The sequence below is a fragment of the Dermacentor albipictus genome, chromosome 6 (genome assembly GCF_038994185.2).
Source record: "Dermacentor albipictus isolate Rhodes 1998 colony chromosome 6, USDA_Dalb.pri_finalv2, whole genome shotgun sequence".
In the NCBI taxonomy this organism is placed as follows: Eukaryota; Metazoa; Arthropoda; class Arachnida; order Ixodida; family Ixodidae; genus Dermacentor; species Dermacentor albipictus.
The window spans coordinates 100534374-100557144 of NC_091826.1; the positions used below are offsets into that span (position 1 = coordinate 100534374).

General features: G+C 44.2%; 1 protein-coding gene across 3 annotated transcripts in view; it reads right to left on the minus strand.

Moving 5' to 3' along the window:
* LOC135913647 (uncharacterized) overlaps positions 1 to 22771 on the minus strand; it is a 186325-nt gene that overhangs the window by 37340 nt on the left and 126214 nt on the right. For all 3 annotated transcript variants that reach the window (XM_070541112.1, XM_070541114.1, XM_065446189.2), the window contains 3 exons: positions 21577 to 21756; positions 19222 to 19328; positions 3898 to 4067 (listed from right to left, as the gene is read on the minus strand). In XM_070541112.1, coding sequence (XP_070397213.1) covers positions 4051 to 4067; positions 19222 to 19328; positions 21577 to 21756 — 304 coding nt within the window. In that variant the 3' untranslated portion in view covers positions 3898 to 4050. The remainder of the gene's footprint in view (positions 1 to 3897; positions 4068 to 19221; positions 19329 to 21576; positions 21757 to 22771) is intronic.

Here is a 22771-nt window from a genome sequence, read left to right on the forward strand (position 1 = left end):
GTTTGCGAGGCCATCAGGTGAGCATGGGCAAGCTGGCATGCGTGGTCGGCGATGGCGATGGCGTCGCGGGCATACTCGCTTGTTGAGATCGCAGCAGGAAGAAGTGCCACGTCAAGTGGCAAGGTCGGTTCGCGACCGAATCCGGCGGCGTCATGCCGGGAACAATTATTGGCAAATGTGACGTAAGCAAGAGACTGTCCCAGACGCTCAGTGATGGAATAGTTGCGCTCCGAGGGTGAGAGGAGCCTGCTGGCGTAAGCGATAACACGGTGGTTCCCGCACTGGCGTTGTGGCAGTACTGCGCCAATTCCGTGAGCGCTGGCATCAGCACGACTTCGGTAGGCGCAGAAGGATCGAAATGGGCCAGAACGGGAGGCGTTGTGAGAAGGTCGATTATATTCGAGAATACATAGGCCTTGTTATCGCCCCAGCAGAAAGAGGCGACTTTTTTCAAAAGCTCGGTTAGTGGTCGTGTTGTGGCTGCGAAATATTTCTCCAAACGGCGGAAGCATGAACAAAGGCTGATGAAGCTGTGCACATCCTTGACACACTTCGGAACAGGGGAGTGCGTAAGTGCATGGATCTTGCCTGGGTCCGGTCGCACTCCGTTCGCGTCAACGATATGCCCAATGATGGTAATCTGGCGATGGCCGAATTGGCACTTCGATGCATTCAGCTCCAGACCGGCTGGTCGAAAAACGTCCAGGACTGCTGAGAAGCGCTCGAGGTGCGTAGGGAACGCTGGAAAGAATACTGTAACGTCGTCCAAGTAGCACAGGCAAGTGGACTATTTCAAACCGCGAAAAATGGAGTCCATCATGCGTTCAAAAGTGGCAGGAGCGTTACATACACCGAACGGGATCACTTTGAATTGATAAAGACCGGCTGGTGTTACAAAAGCAGTCTTCTCGTGGTCGAGATCGTCCACGGCAATTGTACAATAGCCGGAGCGAAGGTCAATAGAGGAGAAGTAGCCAGCGCCATGGAGACAGTCAAGGGCGTCATCAATCCGAGGCAGGGCATACACGTCCTTTTTGGTGTTAAGGTGCCGATAATACACGTAAAACGCCATGAGCTATCCTTCTTTTTTACCAGCACAACAGGTGATGCCCATGGACTACATGACTGTCTTATAACAATGTTCTTGGCAAGCATTTTGCGAACTTCTGCGTGAATATCTTGACGCTGAGCAGGTGACACTCGATATGGGCGGCGATTATTACCGGCGATGAATAGGAGGGGCATCGCCGGTAATAATGCGATGTTTAAAAACTGTCTTTTAAACATCGCATTATTATGCGATGTTTAAATCGCGAAGGAAAAAAATATCGTAGTAGCAAAACAGAACGCGGGAGAGCACACGAGCGTGCTCGGACGGCATGTCGGGCGCAATCATTTTCTGTAAGTCGGCAATGGTACAAGTTGCCGACTGCGATGGTAGAGGTAGATCAGCCGAATTGTCTTCGACTGCAATAGATGCTACTGAGTGACCCTTGAATGAGAAAAGCTCGGCCAGAGACATCTCGCGTGGCAGCATTTGTGTCGTCAAGCCAAAATTTACCACTGGCAGGCAGACGCGATTCGCCGTAATAGATAAAACTGTAAAAGGTACTGTGACCCCGTGTAAGTAAGACGTCTTGCATAGGAGCCGCGATGTAGTGACCCTCGGGCACTGGTGGGGATGACACTAAGTCGACGTAAGTCAGTGCCCAAGGTCGCAAGCGAATGAAGTCGAAGGAACTGTGGCGACTGGGGTGTGGTTCAGCGTGATCCAGAACAGGCAGGTCAAGGCGGAGAGTACTGGCGGGACAATCGATGAGAGCAGAATGTGCGGAGAGGAAGTCTAAGCCGAGGATGATGTCGTGGGGACAGCGGGCGATGACTGTGAATAGCATGATAGTAGAGCGATCGGTGAAGGAGACGTGGGCGGCACATATACCAATTACGAGGCCTGTTTAGCCATCGACGACACAGACACCAGGCGTAGTGGCAGGTGTGATTATATTCTTCAGGCGGTTACGCGGTTCAGGTGGTTCAGGCATTACCGACAAATGCGCCCCAGTGTCTATAAGAGCAGATACAGAAACACCGTTGACTTTCACGTCAACAAATTTCAAATGAGCGGGCGGCGACAGTAGAGGATTTGGCTGTGTAGGGAGCAATGCAGCGTCACCTCAAGGCACTGCATCGTCAAGTTTTCCCGCAGGGAGTGGCGCCCCAAGGGAGTCGGTGCAAAGGAGCGACTGGGCTGGGGAGAGCGAGATTGTCGTCGTTGGAGCGAAGGCGAACGAGAATAGGGCGGTTCGGCGCAGGAGAGTCAGTGGCGACATTATCGGAGCACGCCACATAGGGACGAGAAGGGCCACCTGGGGGGCGAGAGCAGGCAGTATAAGTAGACCGGGTAAGGGAACTCTAGCGACTGCGACAGTGCCGAGAAATGTGCGCGATTCGATGGCAATGAAAACAAGCGGGCTTGTCATCAGCAGTGCGCCATTCAGATGGGTTGCCGAAACGTGGTGGGTAAGAAGATGCGGGACGGGGCGGAATCGAAAAAGCCGGGTGGGTATTAGGGTGATGGGCTGAGTAGAGGGTGTGAAGACCTATGTTTGCGAACTCCTGGCGGACAACTGCCTGGATCAGGGAAACCGTAACTGCAGGTGCGTTGGAGGAGCTGGAGTCGAAGGCAGCCAAATAGGCGGCCTCGAGCTCACGTTGGACGATCCTGGTAACATCGCCATTGTTGGGACGAGGAGCGTCGGCACAGGTAGATGTCGCTGGGGTGTTTGGTAGATGGGCAAACTGCTGGTCGATACGTCGGCTTTTAGCGAGTTCCAGGCGGCGGCACTCTTTTATAACTGCATCCACCGTCGCGACGTTGTTGAAAACGAGTAAGTTGAAGCCGTCATCGGCAATGCCTTGAGGATGTGCGAAACCTTGTCGGACTCAGTCATATGTGCGTCAACTTTGCGGTGCAGAGCCAAGATGTGCTGAATGTACGTGATGTATGGCTCTGATGACGTCTGTACACGGCTGGATAACGCCTTCTGCGTGAGGAGCTGGTGACCGTATTGGTTGTCGAACAAGTCTCGGAGCTTTTGCTTAGGTGAATCCCAACTGGTGAGCTCATCTTCGTGCGTCCGAAAGCAAACTATAGGTGTGCCACCGAGGTAAAAGGCTGTGTTGGCGAGCATGATAGTAGGTTCCCACTGGTTATTCCGGCTGATGTGCTCGTACAGGCTGACCCAGTTTTTGACATCTTCCCGATCTTTGCCTGAGAATACGACAGGATCACGGGGAGCGGGTGAGTGATGTTGGTCGTCGAAGTGGCAGGAGGTATCGGAGGTGGCTGAGTCGAGTTGTCATCGCCGGCAGTCATGAAAGAAGGCTCGGCGTACCATCTATTGCGAAGCTCCGGGACGAGGTACGGGAACGCCCACCTCTACAAGATATGTTACGTAGGAAGACGCAGGCAAAAAGCTATATACAAGTATATTGACAAGGGAATACGCCGCACATGGCCAAGAAGCAACAGCCCGCGCTAGCCTCCAAAGGTCGTCGTCGTCTTATCACTGCTCGCTTCTTCATTGCAAATATTGTTCCATAGCAATATTATCTATGAATGTTTGAAGCATCAAAAGTGGCATATTGGGCCAAATGTTTTCCTCTAAACGTCGTCGCGTATGGTTTGAAGCATTAACTTCATTCATCTAACCTTCAGGGCGGTCTCCCTTCGTCGGCTTGCATTCATGAGGACACCTCGCGTTCCGGGAACAGAGTGATGGCAGGATAGTAACACGATTACTATGAACTTGGCCCACTCGTGAATACACAGATATCAAGAAAACATTTGTTCCATTCACTTATTGCATCAAACTTAAAGAAAGATTGAATACTCACCCGTGCCTCCAGATTCCGCACACTGTCTTCGTCGGATACCATCCGGGTGTATCGATACCATGATATTGGTGTAGGCACCGTCATTTTCGTCCGTAGTTCCAGAGCGAACGTTCACCAAGCAGAATAACCACGGTGTAAGAGCGAGTGACGCTCTCAGAAACGCCATCCGACTATGAAATGAAAGGAATGAGACAGGACGTATAAGCATAATGACTCAACACGCACACACGAAGTGGTTTAGAACTTATTGTAAGGGGACCACTTTCAAAATTCCTTGCGATTTCTAGCGTCAGTACCAGTATGAAGCCACGTGGTCGGAAGACAAACTTTCCGTGCTGTATGCGCTCTAACAGCCAAAGAAACTAGTGCGCTTTTAATGTCGTTGAGCGCGTTCCCATGGTGCAGTTACTTGGCTTGTGCGGTTGCTGAATAAAGAAGACTGTAGCCCTGTTCCGTTCTTTACAAACTGCATTCACAACGTACTCCTCTTGGTTGGGGTGCTCATTCAGCAAAAACCCATTTACAAGAGTCCTTAAGTTGGCAATCCTCAATCTTTATGAACCAAAAACTATTCTGCAGATATATTTTCTCTATATTATTGTTTCCCAACCTCCCCATTACCCCTGAGGGAAACGTGACAACGCATGCTTAATTCATGTATTTTCCTAGTAAACTTTAACATGTTCATGACCCGCACCCCACCGCCACATGTACACATGTTTTCCTTCTCTGCAACGTGGAAAACACGTGTTGTAACTCCTCGGTGGGACTCGCCTGTTGCATAGGCAGAGAAATAGACCTTTTACAGGGTTCGTGGACTCTCCAATCTCACACCCTCCAAGTTTTTCCTTTCTTTTAAAAAGTCGGATTTTTGCGATTGATTCGTTTTTCCTTCCCAGTTTAGAGTAACAAGAAATCACAACGTGGCGAGAACTCTCAAGTTACGCCATAGCTATTGCAAAAAATCCAGCAGTACTCATTCTATACTCCTGCGCTTCTGTTCATATTAGGTGGTATCAAGAAAATGAATTCATGGGCCTCCTGAAGCGGCTAGCGTAAGCGATTATTGAGTTTGTTTACTGTTATTTTTCGAATGTAAATCTGTTCGGAGTACTCCCACGACACGAATGTATGGTCGGTTGGCGTCCATAGCCGCTGCTTCTTGAGACGCGGAAATAAACGCAGATGCACATGGAGATCCTTTTTCGAAGAAGCATAGAAAACGATGCACGACCTAAGGCTACGTTTCACACAGAATGCTGATGTGGATAAGGGGGCAATATTCCAATACTGCAACATAGTGGAAGGAAACCGCGCCACGAAATTACGCATCATGGTTGAGGTTGATGTCTGTATTTGTTTTCTCAACCAATGTTGATTAGTTGAGCTCCGTTGTAATGAATTTTTCCCTATACAAGGAATACGCCATGAATCGGAAAGTATTAGCATCAAAAGAAATAAGTGACACCTAAATGCGTTAATAAAGAGAAACCGATAAAAAATAATGTACACATCAGTGAGTACTCATACTATTGAAAGTCGGTTGACTGAAATATGTTAATATGTATTTTACTGATGTGTTAGAGAACAGTTACCAATAGTATCGATGGTCAATAATATATAGAAAAAATCTGAGAAAATTCGTATGGCATATTCTTCTTTCCCTTATCAAATTATGCATGAAATTTCATACATTCGTGTCGCATCTAATTAATGACAACGTTTCGAAGCAGACTATCACGCAGAGCGTGAGGCCGAGCATAAGTTTTCCAAGGCAACCTTTCTTATTAATAATTTCTAATAATGACTTGCCCACTCACGTCTCCTCCAAAATTTGTCTATTTGCAGATGACTGCATCTTTTATCGTAAAATACCTAATTCCTCAGATATTCTAGCAATTCAGGAGGATCTCAATAACATAAATGAGTGGTGTCGTACGTGGCGCATATAATTAAAGGTTCAAAAGTATAGGAACATGAGTAATTTTTTTGAGTAACATGAGTATGAGAACATGAGGTGGTGATATTGAAACTAACCCTGGCCCCAATCTAACCCAAATTTCAAAACAGCTGAAGGATATTGCAACTGACATCAAAGATATTAAAGAAAAACGTTTAGTAGATATGGAAAACAAGCTTGACCTCCTTGCAGTCCTTGAAAATAGAGTCGAATCCTGTCAACAAGAAATCGCCTGTATGAGCGAAGTAATAGACATTCTTCAACATAAAATTGACGACCTTGAAAACCGCAGTAGGCGATCTAACCTAATTATTTATGGCCTGAAGGAAAAAAAAACGATGAAACTACCCAGTCGTTAGAGCAAACTGTAAAAAAAGACATTATCGAATACACCCTGGGACTAGAAAAAGTTGCCATCGAGCGTATACATAGGTTGGGGAAACGAGCCACAGATAAAACTCGACCGGTAATAATGAAGTTACTTGACTACAGACAAAAAGTGGCAATCTTAAGCCGTGGTTTCAAACTAAAAACAACTGACTACTCAATTGGTGAAGACTTCTCTAAAAGAATAAGAGACATACGGAAGAAACTTTGGGATAGTGCAAAACCAAACCGTGAAAGAAAGGAAAAAGTATCACTTTCTTTTGACAAACTTTACATTAACAAACGCGCATATATTTGGGATGAAGAGAAGAAGGACAAAGTACCGATGCAAAAAAACGACGCAGAAACAAACCGCCGAATAACCCGCAGAGCCGCACAAGCGGCACAAGCCGCACAATCAAAAGATTAACATTGATAAATGTAAACGCCCGCAGTGTCCTAAATAAAACAGAAGCCTTGGAAAGCCTTCTAGTCGATTACGAGCCCGATATTGTGGCCATCACGGAAACATGGCTATCACCCGCTATATTCGACCACGAGATTGCCCCTCCAAACTACACAATCATCCGGAAAGACCGACATTCACGAGGTGGAGGAGTGGCCTTACTGATAAAAAACTGTCTTCGCTTTGTCCTTCTTCCCGAGGTGGACAACGCTGAAGCCGTTTTCTGCAAGCTTTTGTGCGACGGGACGTCAATCGTAACCTGTTGCGTTTATCGGAGCCCTTCCTCTCACAGTGCATGCCTTTCAGCAATTCAAAAATATATGCAGCGTCATGTCCATCAATCCAGGATTATTCTTGCGGGCGACTTTAACCTAGCTGACATAGACTGGTCCACAATGCATCATACGTCAGAAGCCTCTGAAGTGCTAATAGACTTAATGCTAAATTTTAACCTACATCAACTTGTCACTCGTCCTACCCGCGTTCAAGGCTCAACGAAAAATATCCTCGACCTCATATTTCTTAGCAACCATTTTACTACAAGTCAAGCACAAATAGACATTATTGAAGGAATATCTGATCATAGTATACCTATGTGTACATTCCAGCTTGATCATTGTATTACTACCCAGTCAACAGTAAAAAGCTTTCTTAACTTTCATAAAGCAGATGAAGCAAGCATACTAACTTATCTGTCGCATGAATTTTATTCCTTTTCGGAAAAAGCATCTCAGGAATCTACTGATGTAGATGCATTGTGGCTACATTTTAAAACCATCGTCCTGCTCTGTATAACTAATTATATTCCAATGCAAAAGAAAAAACAGCACCTTAAGAATCCATGGATCACGCGCGAAATAATCCATGCTAAACGGCGCGCAAATCGGCTTCGTAAGGCTAACAAGAATAACCCAAAACCATCTACAACCTTGAAGTTAAAATCTGCAGTTATGCATTTCAAGCAGAAACTAAAAGATTCGAAACAATATTATTACAGTGTCACTCTTGTTAACTTCCTAAAAGATAACCCACAAAGATTCTGGAAACATCTGCGCAGTACCGAGCAGACAAAAACCAAACTAACTGAAGAAGAAAAAAGTGCAACGGCAAACAAATATAACAATTTCTTCAAATCAGTCTTCACGGAAGACAATGGTACACTCCCCCCTCTTCCACCATCCTGTACGTCAGTGCTTGATCGGTTAATAATAACGGATGCCGGCATCCACAATCTTCTCCTCAACATTGACCCTAAGAAATCAACCGGGCCTGACGAAATTCCAAACGAATTCCTAAAAAAATATGCTGAGTGGTGCAGTAGATATCTGGGACACATTTTTCGTAAATCACAAGCAACTTCTAATCTACCACATGACTGGAAAAAGGCTAAAATAATACCGATCCACAAGAAAGGAGACAAAAATAATGTTGCCAATTTCAGACCCATATCTCTCACCAGCACTTCATGCAAAATACTAGAACACATCATTCTAAAACACATGACAGTATTTCTAGAACGTGAAAACATCCTATCGCCTCACCAGCATGGTTTTCGATCTGGCTTATCAACCATCACTCAACTAACAGAGGTAGTTCATGACCTCGCTCTTAGTATTAATAATCGTTCTCAAATTGACATGATTTTACTTGACTTAACTAAAGCTTTTGATTGCGTGAGTCACACTAAACTAATTGCAAAAGTGGAGCATGCCATCGAGAAAGGAGAAGTTTCTGCTTGGATAACAGCTTTTCTAACACACCGCTCACAATTTGTTATGTTTGACCACATGCCATCTGATGTCGTTCCTGTCACATCTGGAGTACCACAAGGCTCGGTACTAGGGCCGCTATTATTTCTAATCTTTATTAACGATATAACCGATAATATAGGGTATAAAATCAAACTCTTCGCGGATGACTGCGTGATATATAAGGAAATTAACAGCCATAACGACCATCTCGATCTTTCTGATTCCCTTAACACGCTAGCCGAGTGGTGTTCCCAGTGGCAAATGTCTATTAACGTCAATAAATCAGTGGCAATGACAATAACAAGAAAAAAGCAACCCTCTCATTTCACCTATGTCGTTAATGGCACGCCTCTTTCCATGGTTGAGCAACATAAATATATAGGAATAACGCTGACATCAAACCTCACTTGGGAAACACACATAACTAATATTACAACTACTGCACTACGAAAGCTATTTTATCTAAAAAGACGCCTAAAGATCGCTCCAACGAACATTAAGCTTCTGGCCTACAAAACATTTGTGAGACCTATTTTAGAATACGCTAACACAGTTTGGTTTCCTTACACAGCAACTAACATAGCTAAACTTGAAGCTGTACAAAGAAAAGCTGCAAGGTTCATTCATAGTAAATATCGTTCTACTGACTCACCTTCACGTCTCTTAGCTTCCTCAGGCCTCAACACATTATCGACGAGAGCGAAACAAGGTCGATTAAAATTTCTGTTTCAAATGCTGCACCATTACTATAAAATTGATATCACCCGATACATTTCATATTCGCAATCTAGAATAACACGGCATTAACACGAACATACGCTAACTGAATATTCCTTTTCTAATGACGCATTCAGGTACTCATTTTTTCCTCGAGTAATCAGAGAATGGAATGAACTTAACTCATCATTAACAGCAACAAATTCTTTATCCCTGTTTGTTTCACAACTGGAGCTCATCAAAAGAGATTATTAATGATTTCTCATGTTTGTTCCCTGTTCTCTTTATGCTAAACTAACAGTGCTTAGAAAAAAATGTATACACTTCTTTGTTTCCAATACTTCACGTTTTTTGCTTTGACTATGATATGCCCCGGTTGTTGTTCATTTTTGTTCTGCTTTGTTTAGTGTTCTGTTGTATAGCTTATCTACCTTATCCTTTGTATTTTGTTGAATATTGTTGCTTTTTCATTCTTTGTGTAACTCGCAATGTATTTATGTCGGGAAAAGAAAGTGTTCATGCCCGTCTGCTAGGCTCTCGGCTGAGAGCGGCAGTATTGTAAAATAAATAAATAAATAAAAAAATAATTTCTCGTACTAACATGATCTGCCCCACCTATACGCTAAATAACATTCCACTGGAATGTGTAACGCCATACCGATAATTGCGGGTTCACATTGCTAGCAGTCTATTCTGGAAAAGTCATATTGTTCACTTAACCTCAAAGGCCACTCGTACACAGGGATACCTTTGTCGGAAATTTTCGCTAGCACCATCATCGCTAAAACTCTTATTGTACACAACTTTCATTCGTCCCCAGCTTGAGTATGCATCATCAGTACAGGACCCTGGTCATGGCACCCTCATACAGTCTCTAGAGGCAATGCAGGATCGCTCAACCCGTTTCTTTCTCACCAACTACCACAGAACTGCGAGTGTCACTAACATGACTCTCTCCTACACCTCCCGCTGTTATCAATCTGCGGAAAACTATCTCGCCAATGTCTTTTCCATAAAAGCTACTACCAAAACGCATATCTATGTTCTAACTTTGTTGATCCGTAGTCTTAGATTTCATCTCGCTTTGACGACCGCCAAAAGGTAAACATTCCGCGCTGCAACACCGTCGGCATTTCATATACATTCCTTTTCCTTGCCCCTCCCCTCTGCATCGTACAACCGTACCTTGAGGTTATAATAAATAAATAAATACATAAATAAATAAATAAATAAATGGCTAGGTTTCAGCTGCTTACAGTCCAAACTTTTCGACGACTGCATCAATCATATCTTTGAAGCCACCTTCCTCTGCAACATTGACCGATCTCCCATGAAGGGTATGATCAACACATCCAGAACACGACTATTCTAAGGGTATGATCAACAGAACACAAGACTATTCTGTGCTCCCTTGGTCAATGGCTGTGTTTCGACTTCTAAGGGTGAAAACCTTTCTGCAACTTCACGAACAAGGCCCTAGAATACACCAGACAGTATGTAATATCCCATTTTATTTTTAATTTACATTGGCCCCTTTTCATACGCCACAGGTGGTTTTTGTGCAGCCACTACTCGAGCCCTTGAGCGTTAAACAACATAGGATAAATGCAGGAAAAGCTACTGCCATCTAGTTAGATACTATTTTTGATAACATCTACCAAATATTGCAAACTCTTTATCTCCACAAATTCTCAACGACTTCCTGGGTGTTCACTTGAGTCATATTTAGACCAACGCCATAAGAACTACAGATTCCTCAGAGAGCAACCAAAAAGACGGGGTAGGAATTTTGGCTCATTTCCTAGAATGGTCCGATTTGATTAGACAGCCTGAGTTTACTCCTATGTACACAGCAGAACTCTTAGCTATAGTTTTAGCACTGCGCGAATTGAACCCCTTCCATTCATCAGTAGCTACAATCAACGAAACACACTTTCTAGGTTCATTGCTTACAACGTGTTATGATTCAAATATTTTGCAAGCATTAGAACTCTTGCCTCCGCGTCAACTACGTTCGCTTATTTGGTGCCCAGCAAGAAAGGTTTACCTTTCAATAAATCTACAGACTCCTGAGCAAAGGCTTCCCTTGCTGGCCTTCTCGTTTGTGCCTTTCTCCCATCCGCCTACATCACGGCTGCTAGGTTTATAAAATAAATTATGATGAATGAGCTATATAAATTTAGTGTGACATCGCATTCTGACTACCACCACCTCATATTCCCTAGGAGCCCTAAATTCTGCCCAACAAGCAACTTAGAGATTACATTAACAATGGTGCGCTGCCGCACCATGACACTGAATTTCTGTGCACGCAGGGTTCGTTTGGAGGCAGCCGCTTTGTTTATACACTGCGGGCAACCAGAAACAATTGATCACTTAAGATAGGACCCGTGAGGCTGCATGGGTTATATCTTGAAAGCGTTCTGCGGCGGGAACGTACTGTTTCGTGCGCTGCGTTTTCACCGTTTAGTTCTCGTTGAAGCGAGAAGTAGCAGGAAGGTCAATTCGCTCGCTGCTCCTGCCGTGCTTCCTCAATTCCAGCGTTTTGATGGCGAGATTCCGCGGTAAACGCGTGAGATGCGTCCGTGTTTCCTTGTGCACGCATGACACCATGCATGTTAATTTAGCTAGTAAGGCAATGTCTACAAGTTGATAGGGCCGATACAGTTACTATCGTTACTTTGTAAGCAGACTTCTAATTTGCTATTGCAATCGGTGTTGCGCCTTTTCGAAGGAACTGCAATTCTCTTTTGGTAAGGCGGTTTTATTAGCAGCATTCTCACAGGTGTCGCGTGTCTGGAACCTGGCTATCTCGCTCGCACTTCTAGAAAAAAAAGATGGGGCTTTCACTCATCCAGATTGCTGTATCGAGTCGCAAGAGGTGCCAAAGTCTAGGTCTCAACAAGACAAAATTCCAGAATTATTGGTTAAGTAGGTAAAATTAACGCTAATGCAGCGAAAGAAACTAATCACATTGGACAAAACCGTGCACAAGGAACAGTACTATAGATATTGGCCTGGTGACGTAAAGCCGCCGTACGACACCCTCCTTAGTGATGGAGCGAGATCGCTTGGAAAAAGCAGGACTCGTGCGTGGCAATGTATTCTGAAAGGAAGTGTCGGTGGCTCCCCGAAGAAGCAACAATGTAGAGTAATGTAAGTAAAATTGACGCCCCGAGCGTAATTGCCGCCAATACAATCGAAAATTATTCGAAATGTCTTTTACCCCTGTGAAGCATGCACCACTGTAGATAGTAGTCTGCTGAGGCAAAGCCACCGCGGGCACGTATTTGGAAAAAGGACCTAGTTTTCTAAGATTAAACAGCGATCGCGGAATGCAATGGAGCCCGGAAGCAGCTTCAGTCGTGTCCAAGAGAAGCTAGAATTAGTGCCACAGTAGGTAAAATTACTCTTATGGCTGTAAGTAGCTCCAATCGACGAAGATCCACCACATTGTATTGTAGACCGCACCGTCTCAGATTTTTACCCCCTGGCATCTTGGTCAAGCAAAGACAAGGCTCAGCCATGTATCGGAGAAGACAGGGTCAACGTATGCAAAACAAGGCCGACGTAATTGCGCGTTAAATTCGTTAATAATAATATATGAATTTACTGAGTAATGAACAAGAAAGTGAGAGGAAAAGATACAGAATACAGGGATGTAATCAGCATTCACCCAACGAATCATTAGAACCCCCATGCTTGCCCCGTGTTCGTCAACCTTATCTTGTTTAGCGCCTAAATTAGGTTGGCATTATCTTTTTGTTCCTCTTTTTGCTGCCCGACGCTCTCCCAATCGTGGTATACGCCGTTCTACATTCGAGAACTTCCCGAAGTCAGCAGGCTGCCCTGCCGCCTAAAAGGTCATAGGGCGGTGACGAAGGCGTTGGCTGTGCGATTTACGCCAGTGATGTGCTCCCCACTCGGCGGTTCATGACAGCGATAAGAAGGCGCAGCGGCAGCACAGCCGGCTAAATGGTAGGCTCGTTTGTACGCGGAACGTTTGGGAGGCCTGATATCACGCGCACAAGCGGGCATGTCGCATGGTATTTGGTTTTGTATTTCGTGGGCATCTGCAGAACGCAAAAAAACACTGATGTGTCCTAAATTTCATCGAACGAGTCTAATAATAATAGGTCTGCCATTGAAATTACTATTTATAATGATGATGATATTTTTACAAGCGGGCATGTCCGCGTCAATAATTACTAAACATGTGTGGCCTCTCCGCAGTAAATAAAGTAAGTTAAATTTGGTGCTTTACACGTAAAAACATGATCTCATCATGAGGCATGCCACAAGCGGGAGACGGTCGTTAGTAATGAACATGTGAAAAGAGTGCAATGCATACAAGAAAAGAGCTTGATAGGCTGGCTTGTATGGAAGAATACTATGTCGACTTCGATAAAAGAAACCGCCTGTAGTGTACACCTTGAGACACCCTAATTTATTGAATTGTAGGTCTTGGAGGCCGTGGAATTGGCTAATACTTTTCAGCATGCTTCACTTGATGATTCTCGAAAGCCACAAGTTCAGCAATGCTCTCAGCATTATGTTCACAATATTGCCTGATGCCGTTTTAATGTGATGTTTAACATGACTGATTTGTCTGCTACTAGCAAATCTTTTATTTCATTGCTTATATGTACCTGTTATTTACTTATTAATTTACTTATATATGTGCGAAATCTGCAATGCCATGAGACTTCATTGTCTTACAGCGACACTGTTACTAGTTGTTCCACAGTGGTTGCAGTCTATAATAAATCTATGTTTTTTATGTGCAATATACGCAGTGCCATTTAGGCTTCCACCATCTTACAGCGATGCTCTTAAGGCGAGTTACGCTGTACTGGCGTCTACATTAAATGCAAACGCAACACTTGTTCGGAGCCTTGAATTTGTTTTGAAACGCTATTATGAACAATTAAAAAATTACCTGCATATACCTTGTTTGAATAAATAACCCATTTGCACAGTGTTTGAGTAAGTAATTCATAACTTTTGTTAGTCACATTTCATAATACTGGCTTTGTGTTAACAGTCAGCAAAAACCTTGTGTGGTTGCTGCGGTAAAAGCAGATGTCAAGATGCTGCTAGCCTGCTTCTAGCCACTAGAACAACCAGCCTTGCAACAGCAACAGCCTTTGCTGTGTGCGAGCAAGGTTGGCAGCAAGCAATAAAATTCCTTGTTCTTCTAAAGGGTATGAGACATCCCTTATAACAGTGTTGTCAGATTGCACACTTCTCTGAATTTGTTTTTTTACTTTGTATTGTTCCCGAGAAGTTGTGGCACGAAGCTTCAAAAACTTGTCATTTCAACTACTCCACATGGTCTTTCATATTGCAGTCATTAGCACTCTCTGCTTTTTGCCTATTTTAATCGTCAGAAGTGCGCCCAGAAAGTGGTTCCAAGGCTCTGTAAGCGTTTTTGCACCAGCAGCATTGTCCACGTTGAACATAAGGAACGAAGTTTGGATGATGGCTGTCAGAAGCTTGTCACTATTCTGGGACTTTTGGTGCTTTTCGGCAGACTGCTGTTTCTTTCAGTGTTATTGCGCTAGGTAATCTAAGCATGATGTGTGCTCGGAGGTGAGGGCTTCACCCACAGGCTGCAAAGTGCTCCCTGCAGCCTAAATCAGTCTGTGCAAGGAATTGTGATGTGCTGCTGCTAATACGGGAATGCACTTTCACCACGTATTAAAATCGGGGTACAATACAATGAACACTTTCCCGGCCCTCATGACTCTCTGAGCTACCATGTTTGCTTTTAAGTGGTATGGGGAAAAAAATCAAAGTTGAACTCTGCTTTATTTTGTGCAGTCTGTCAGCTTGTTACTTTAAAAATGGCACTGTTACTGCCTACGAGAACTTTCGTTTACCTACTCACCTAATGTTGAAGTGTAAAAAGTGTTTTGCCAGAATCCCCAGTCTTTCCTGCTTGAACTCTTGCACAAGTCAATATCAATGAGAAATGTCCTCTCAAATCTTTGCTTTACCGTTTGTAGTACCAACATCGATGTTTGTCAGATAACGGCCTGCTTTAACTATGTTCTTTCCACAATTACAGCGTTGCACCTTCTTTAGGTACTGGCGGCAGGTTCCCACGTATTTTTTCTTGTATTTCATATGATTTTAGCTTCAGCCTGCAGCTGGATCAGTTGTTTTCTATGCTTACTGTGTGGTTTGTGCAAATAACACATGGACAAGAAGTAATCAAAAAAGAGTTGAGAGCTTTTGCATGCTACGTTCATTTCTTCCTTGCCTAGGTGCTTATGCAATATATTTATTTTCTGCAATGCACTACTTCGCTTACATTTGTTTGCATCTTCTGGCTTGGAAAGAAATATATCGTGTATTTGCGAGTGCGGAAAATCAATATTGAAGATTGTGAATTCGGCGTACTAGCTCAGTCATGTGAAGAGATACTCCCATATCTTCCTGTGAAACCTCCCTGATCTATGTAAAAAATACTCCTATGGTACCCTGCAAAACCTCTCTCGAACGTAAAAAAGTAGTCTCATAGTTCGCTGCAAATGCCTCCTTGGATGCTAACGTATACTCACATAGTTCCCTGCAAAATCTCATAGTGAATTTAGACATATACTCCCATGGTTACCTGGAAAAGCTACTCTTTGGATGTAAACATATGCTCTCCTAGGTCCTCACAAAAGCTTCTCAATGGATCTCAACATACACTCACATAGTTACTTGAAAATCTGCTCGGTTGATGCAAACATATCCTACCATAAATCCCTGCATATGCTCCTTGATGGAGCTAAACATATACACCCGTAGTTCCCTGCAAAATATCCTCGATGGAGGTAAACATATACTCCCATAGCTTCCTGCAAAAGCTCCGCATTAGATGTAAGTACTTACTCCCATATGTACATCCAAAACCTCCGTACCAAAGTGGAGTAAAAGTTTTACTCCGCCTAACCGGAGTATATTAACCTCCTATCGCGCAATGCGCTAGACAAGTCATTTACTCCCATCTCGGATGATTCTGCTTACACTTTAGCTACCGGTAACCATAGTTCTGTCTGGTGACACAGGCATACCTGTTAGCAAAAGTATACGGACCACAGGGTCGTCGAAAAAACTGAATTTCTTCGTGATTAGCATGCATAAACGAAAACGGATGAGTGCACTAGAAAATTTCGTAACGCTGCCTTGGGACTCCAGACAAAAGAGAAAGTTAGTTTTATCGCACGATCTATGGATGGCATAATTTTTCTCACGGGTGTACGTTTTAGCTGGGGATAGCCCGCCCGTGTGACTAGAGTGTGAAACTGCGCTTTTACGCCACGGTGGTTGTGCGCGTTGCTTCGATTTACCAGCTGCAGGTGACCCTTCTTTGATATGGAAGACGTGCGGCGTTTGGCCTTAGACCCCAGTTGTCTTCCCAGATGCAGCGTGCTGCAGTATTTTGCAAGTACGAATGCGAGCGCCTGAAGTATGCCCTGCACTTGTTTTTTCATATGGCTAAACCTGCCGTGGGCCCTCTAAGGTATGGCCTGTATATCAATTAAAGGAACTAAATCGCGCGTAACAAAAGTGATCTCTTCGTGCTTTTTTTTCTATAAACCGCCGAACACTTGCAAAGGAATGCGCCATTGTATTTAAAAGAGCAATTAGCCTACTGCATCTTGGCAAAGGGCCTAATAACCTGCTTTACTCTAGCTCAACCGTATCAATTCGGGCACCTATCGTGGATATGTCAATCAGTATGAATACGTCAATTTTTCTTTGTTTTCTTACCAACACGAAGCAACGTTGAAACGTTGAGCAACGTGTTCGCTCACTAAACATGTTCGATGAGCATGGGGCTAGGTGAACACGATGGCAAGACGCGGCCGAAACACAGCACAGAGCTCTTTTTCACCAGGCTCTATGTTGTGGCCTTGTAGTTACACGCAGTATCTTATTTTTTGGTGACGGGCATTTTGTTCTACAGGCATAAAAAACATTGTGAGCACGCCCAAATTTTAACCGAAGATTGGAGGTCACTTGTGCTCAAAGTTATCGAAAGCCTTTCAAGCTGACTCCTGCTCCAGTGAGGTCATCAGAAAGTGGCAACGCAGCGCTGAGTGAATATTCACGAAGTGTTTACAAACGCGCTTCCTTCTTTTGAAATAAAAACTGGAATAGCTGATGCCTGAAAGTGCGCGGATGCCAGTGCGAGCGTGTCCGTACAACCAGACGACGATTGGTTGGTTGCCGTCAGTCGATCTTTGCCGGCAGGTGCAGAAATGATGAGTAGCTCCCTCGCTGGCCGCAAAACGTGGAAGCAACTTTATGGTACGCTTCTGAATCTTTTATTTGAGAGGAGTTAAATTTACAGGTGGTTCGCGACCCGTGAGATACAGGCATTGCGCAAGGTGGTTTTGTTTATTGAAATTTTCCGTCTGCATAATACTTCAGAAGAGAGGCAGTAAAGCCACGGATTCTCCGTTTATCGAATACGGCATGACATGATACAGCTTTCTAGTGTGTTTTTAAATCCAATGTAGGGCCACAAGATGCCCTGTTCATGATAGTCACACGCGACATCCCTATCGCAAACCGAACTATCTTTTCGAAAAGTGGTGAAAATCAGAGTTTTAAACAAGCTTTCAGTTTCAGTTGTAAACAAATGGACAGAATACCTAAATGATTTGGAAATGCCGAGGGAAGGTGAAGAAAAAATATTGTGAAAAGCGGGTTACAACCTCCTCATAAGAGACATTGTACAATGATGTGATAACCAATTGCATAGGTTTCAATGTTTATGGCTAGAAGCAAATGGGGTGAGTTCATTACATTTAACTTTTGCACCACAATTAAACCTACACCTATTGGTGGCTACATTTTCTCTGACGGGACGAACAGGACACTAGCACGAAAGATGTGCCCGAGTTTCTATGAAGTGACCTGGTATTGGCCACATTGGGACGGGTAATTGGTGTTCCGTCCTCTAATTATTTTTATTCGGTAATTTGCATTGCGCTCTACAGTGCTAAAGGCGTTTCAGGAGGTGGCTGAGGATTTCGTCAGTGGATGTATGTGCGTTCGACGATGTTGATTGTGCATTTATTGTGCGTTTGCTGCATTGCAGTATGCCTTAGTGCTTGGCGTATCATTTATAATAAACATGCACCTAGCATAAATGAACCAAAAATAAGGAGAATCCAACTGCCACCTTGACCACGGGGCTTGCCGGCTGAGGTGATTCCCAAATGGTGATGCACACCCGTGATACGTCTCTGGGTCATCGGAACGCCAAGTGTTTACGCATACTCTCAGGAGGCATTGCATAAGCATAGTGCACAGGCTTTTCTTTGTTGTGCTATAGCTTCGGCGCCCGATCATTATGTGACTAAAGGAGAAACATTAAAGGGTGACATGGTAAAATGTTGGCGCCGAAGCATTCGGCCACGCGATCAGCAGTTTTCATCTTTTGGACAGGTATTCTTCATGTACCACATCGCAAGGCCGCATACTAGTGCATAGGTCTTGGAATATCTGGTCGACCGCTATACCTGCTCTCCATTGCACGTTCTATATTCATCCGGGCGCTCGCGATATTGTTTTAATTTCCACCAGTGCAGTTGCCCGTAAGACGAACGCGCTACAAGGATGGGGCAGACTTCCAAACTTTTGTGAATAGCCTCATATAGCGCATCCAAAATAAAGATCTCTAATTTTTTCCGTGAAACCCAGAAATGGTGCCGCTGTGTAATATGAACTGAAGGGACAATTTTAAAAAGATAGAAAAATAATTGGTCCAGCACCACAAAAATGTGCCTCGCGAGCGCTGTCCAGACGACTCCTAGGAAAGCAAGTACGATAAAGTCTCCAGTTCGCCATATCACTTTACCAACCGGTAAAGTAAAATAAAGTGTGCCTAAAACATGGTGCGTCGTATGGTCGGCAGCAAAGAAAAACACAACGAATGAGGGCAACCAGAGCGCAGAACACTGCATCACTTTAGTGTTGTTATTACAGAATTCCGAGAAAGAGTTGCGGATGGGAAATGTCGACGATGCTTCGCAAAAAGAAGTTGAAGTCCTGATGCTCACCATGCCTGCCGAGGAGTACGTCTCCCGAAATTGAGTCTCCACGTGTGCCGTACTCGTCGAATAGACCGTACCGATAATGGGCCCATTCGTGTATACGAAAGTATAGGCTAGAAGACAAAAATAAGTTTGTGCAATGAACACACGACATAAAGTACACTTTCCTTTCTGCTCTCCGATGCATGTTCATAAGTAGCGATACGTACACACAAACTGCACCACCGTAAAGAAAATGTGAAATGTCTTTGACAACACAGGTCTAAATAAAATGAAAATATTTAGAGCTGCAGAAAATGAAGAACGACAGGGAACGAATAAGTGAGCACAAGAAAGGCAAGCGAAAGCTGTGGATACTACGAGAGATCAATGTGCTTTGGCACCCGTAGAAATTTCGCTGTTGTCCGTATACGAGGCTGGGAATATTCTTGCGTGATATTGCCTCAGCGTTTATTTGACAACGCCACCACTTCTCATTTTACTTTCTCATGCTCACTTTTATTTTTATTCTTTATTCGGTAATTTTTTTTTATTTATGCCTTGACAAAGAAAAGTCCACTAGCCGATACGTTGGCTCCAGCTTTCACCTTGATCTCCTTTAGCTCATCGTCTTGAATTTCCATCTCACTCATTCCCCGTGTTTTCCCTGGTTGGTCAAAGCCAGCGGCACAGAGCGCCGCTTGAACGGGGGTAGATGAGATTCGCTTTGTTGACGGTGAATTTGAACAATCCGGGACACTTTGGCAACTGAGATGATTGCTGCTCATTGATGACGTGGCGATTTCACCACCAGTAGCAGTCGTTCAAACAAATTAGCGCGTGGTGAGCCCAATGCGCGCCCATCGAATTTCGAATACAGAAGCTTGGGGAACGCTCGGTGGCCTCCAAAACACAAAATGCCAATACCTTATTCAAGGAAATTTGCTTAAGACACAAGTGGCGAGGATTACGCAGTCCAATAGGGCATTTTTCGTGATATTTTGCATATCTTTCATTTTCAACAGCACAATGTGGAACATTGAGTAGCCCTTGGTTACCGAACGATTAAGATTTTTGCGCTTTGCATGCACTCTTTAATTAGCTTCCTGCAGTGATGGCCCTTTCAATACGTACTGCCCGACAGGACTAGCTCATGCAAAACAGTATTGTACTTGTGCGCACTATGTGGTCTTCTCAAAACGCTCCGATTGCGATGGTTCGTATTGGTAGATATCAAAATCCTACACCTAGCTATTTTCTGCGAGATATGCTGACAATTTAAAGGCATCCGTGCGTTGCGAGAACGAAATCCGCGGTAGTGTTTATTGGCAATTGCGAGCCATTTATCATCGACAGCTCAGTTTCGCAAGTCGTTTTACGCTTTTGAAAATCTGTGCACTTAGTGCGGAAAAAACTTTAGAAGAACACTCGCTTAAATGTTCTATTTTCCGACGAGGTCGTGCTGAGCGCTTATGATTTACTCAGCAAAGGCAACTTGTTACTTAACGTTTTTCTTCTAAGACGCGCATCATTTTATCTTCACCATCTTTAACACACGTCACGCAAACTTGGCGCACTAGGAAATGCACGGCCTAACAGGTGCGGCTACCGCGTAGATATAAGCCAGTTCGAAAGGAACCATTTATTCAGCTTCTGTCTTGTCTGTGACGATTGGTGTGTGCTACAGTTGAATAAACCTCTTAAACGCCAACTTGGGCAACAGGGTCCTAGCGGCTTTCCAACGAACCACCAACAGCGCTACAGTAGACGATGCTCACGAGGTCCGCCAAGGAACGAACGCCATCGACAAGTCGCGAGCTACGGAGAGAACCCTCCATGCTACCGAGCCCAAACGGCAGCCTATCGCTCTTCTCGCCAGCCGCCTTTCTTAATCACCCCCGCTCACAATGAATGCACACTGGCCCCGGCATCAATCGCCCACCTGCAAGCATCTTTCACTCCAACTTAGTAGGCCACCGTCATATGCATATGTACCGCTGCATATACTGGGCATAAGCCGCTGGACCAGGAGAAAAAAAAAAGTGCTTAAAATGAATGCTTCTGGTGCTGGAATAAATTCTACCCGCGTGGTATACATTTAGAGAAGTTGCTTTCATAGACATTGATATGACAGAGGCGCGTCACGTGAGGACTTCACAGCGATGCTACTGGACGCTGCGCTTCCAGAAGGCGCGAGGCGAGGAAGTTGGAGCGAGACACGCTTCACACGTGACGAATTCTGGTGGCGGCAATACGGTGTCATTATCAATAATTTCAATCGATACTAACGGCGTCAGCGTCGACATTCATTGTGAGATGGGATATGCCAGAATATTTCTTTTTTCGTTTCCACCTCTAAACAGCAACAAAACACTTCCGTACCAGCACTTTCTTCTTTTTTTTTCCGTCCACGGAGGATTCAGCTTTAGGCAGTATGCAGTATGCAGAGGAATGGAGTCGCCCTTTCTCCGCAGCCTCTCGAAGTCACCTTGTAGCGTTGACAGTCTCCGGAAAATGAGGAATTCCCGATTCGCACTTCGCTTCTCGGGAAACACGTTGTCCCTAGGATGCGTGGATCCTTTCTATTAGACCATCATTTTGGAAATTGAATGATGAACTTCTTGAAGTAAACTAAACCGGTAATCTGATAGAAGCATGACCTGCATGTTCAAAAGTCTCACTTAGTCCTCATAGGTTCTGGGAGGTAGCAGCGATGTTTGACCGCAAGTATAGGTGGACGCGCCACCATAACTTCTTGAATAACAAAAATGGTTCGATAACATGCTTATTTGCAATTCCCTGGCAAACGAATGTTTTTTTTTTATTTTTACGTGAACTTCGTTTCATATCGCATGCAACCGCAATCTCCAAGATGTAGAAGTGAAGTAAAATAGCAATTTATCATAATGTAAGTTCAGCGAAGCAAATGCAATGCAATGCCTATCCAGAAGTTTTGTGATCAGCAAACGTGAAATAATGAAGCAAAGGTTTCGGTTAAGTTTGGCCGTCATTTCCACCGGACAAGGGTGAACAACAAACCTCCTCACTTTCTTTACACTAACCATCGTCCCATGTGTTAGAGTGCTCCTAATCACAGATGCGCATTCCAAAGACATTTGAATTTATTTATAGAAAGGCAGTGGGGTAAACCTGAGGTTTCTATTGCTCCGACCTTCTACTTTACACTGGAAAATAGGAATGACGAGGAAAAGAAATAATAATAATAATAATAATAATAATATTAATAATGACGATGATAATGGTTGTTGTTGTTGTTGTTGTTGTAAAACAAGCAGGCGGGCATATACAAGTCCACGAGGTTACACCTTGTCTAGAGTCACGCACACAGTTCAGTGGCACAATAACCAGCTCGGCCTTGCCCCCTATCCAGTCTATTGTCGCCATTCGCCATTCGGACACATCCACCTGGTGTCCGCTGAGTGAACTTCTCGCTACCACATGACAACGCCCAGTGCATCTAGGGAAATATTGTGCGCTACGAGCACGTGGCACACTTCGCCCAAACCATCTTCAAGGTTTCGTTTGCGTCCAGATAACGACCGACGAAGCAGCAGCA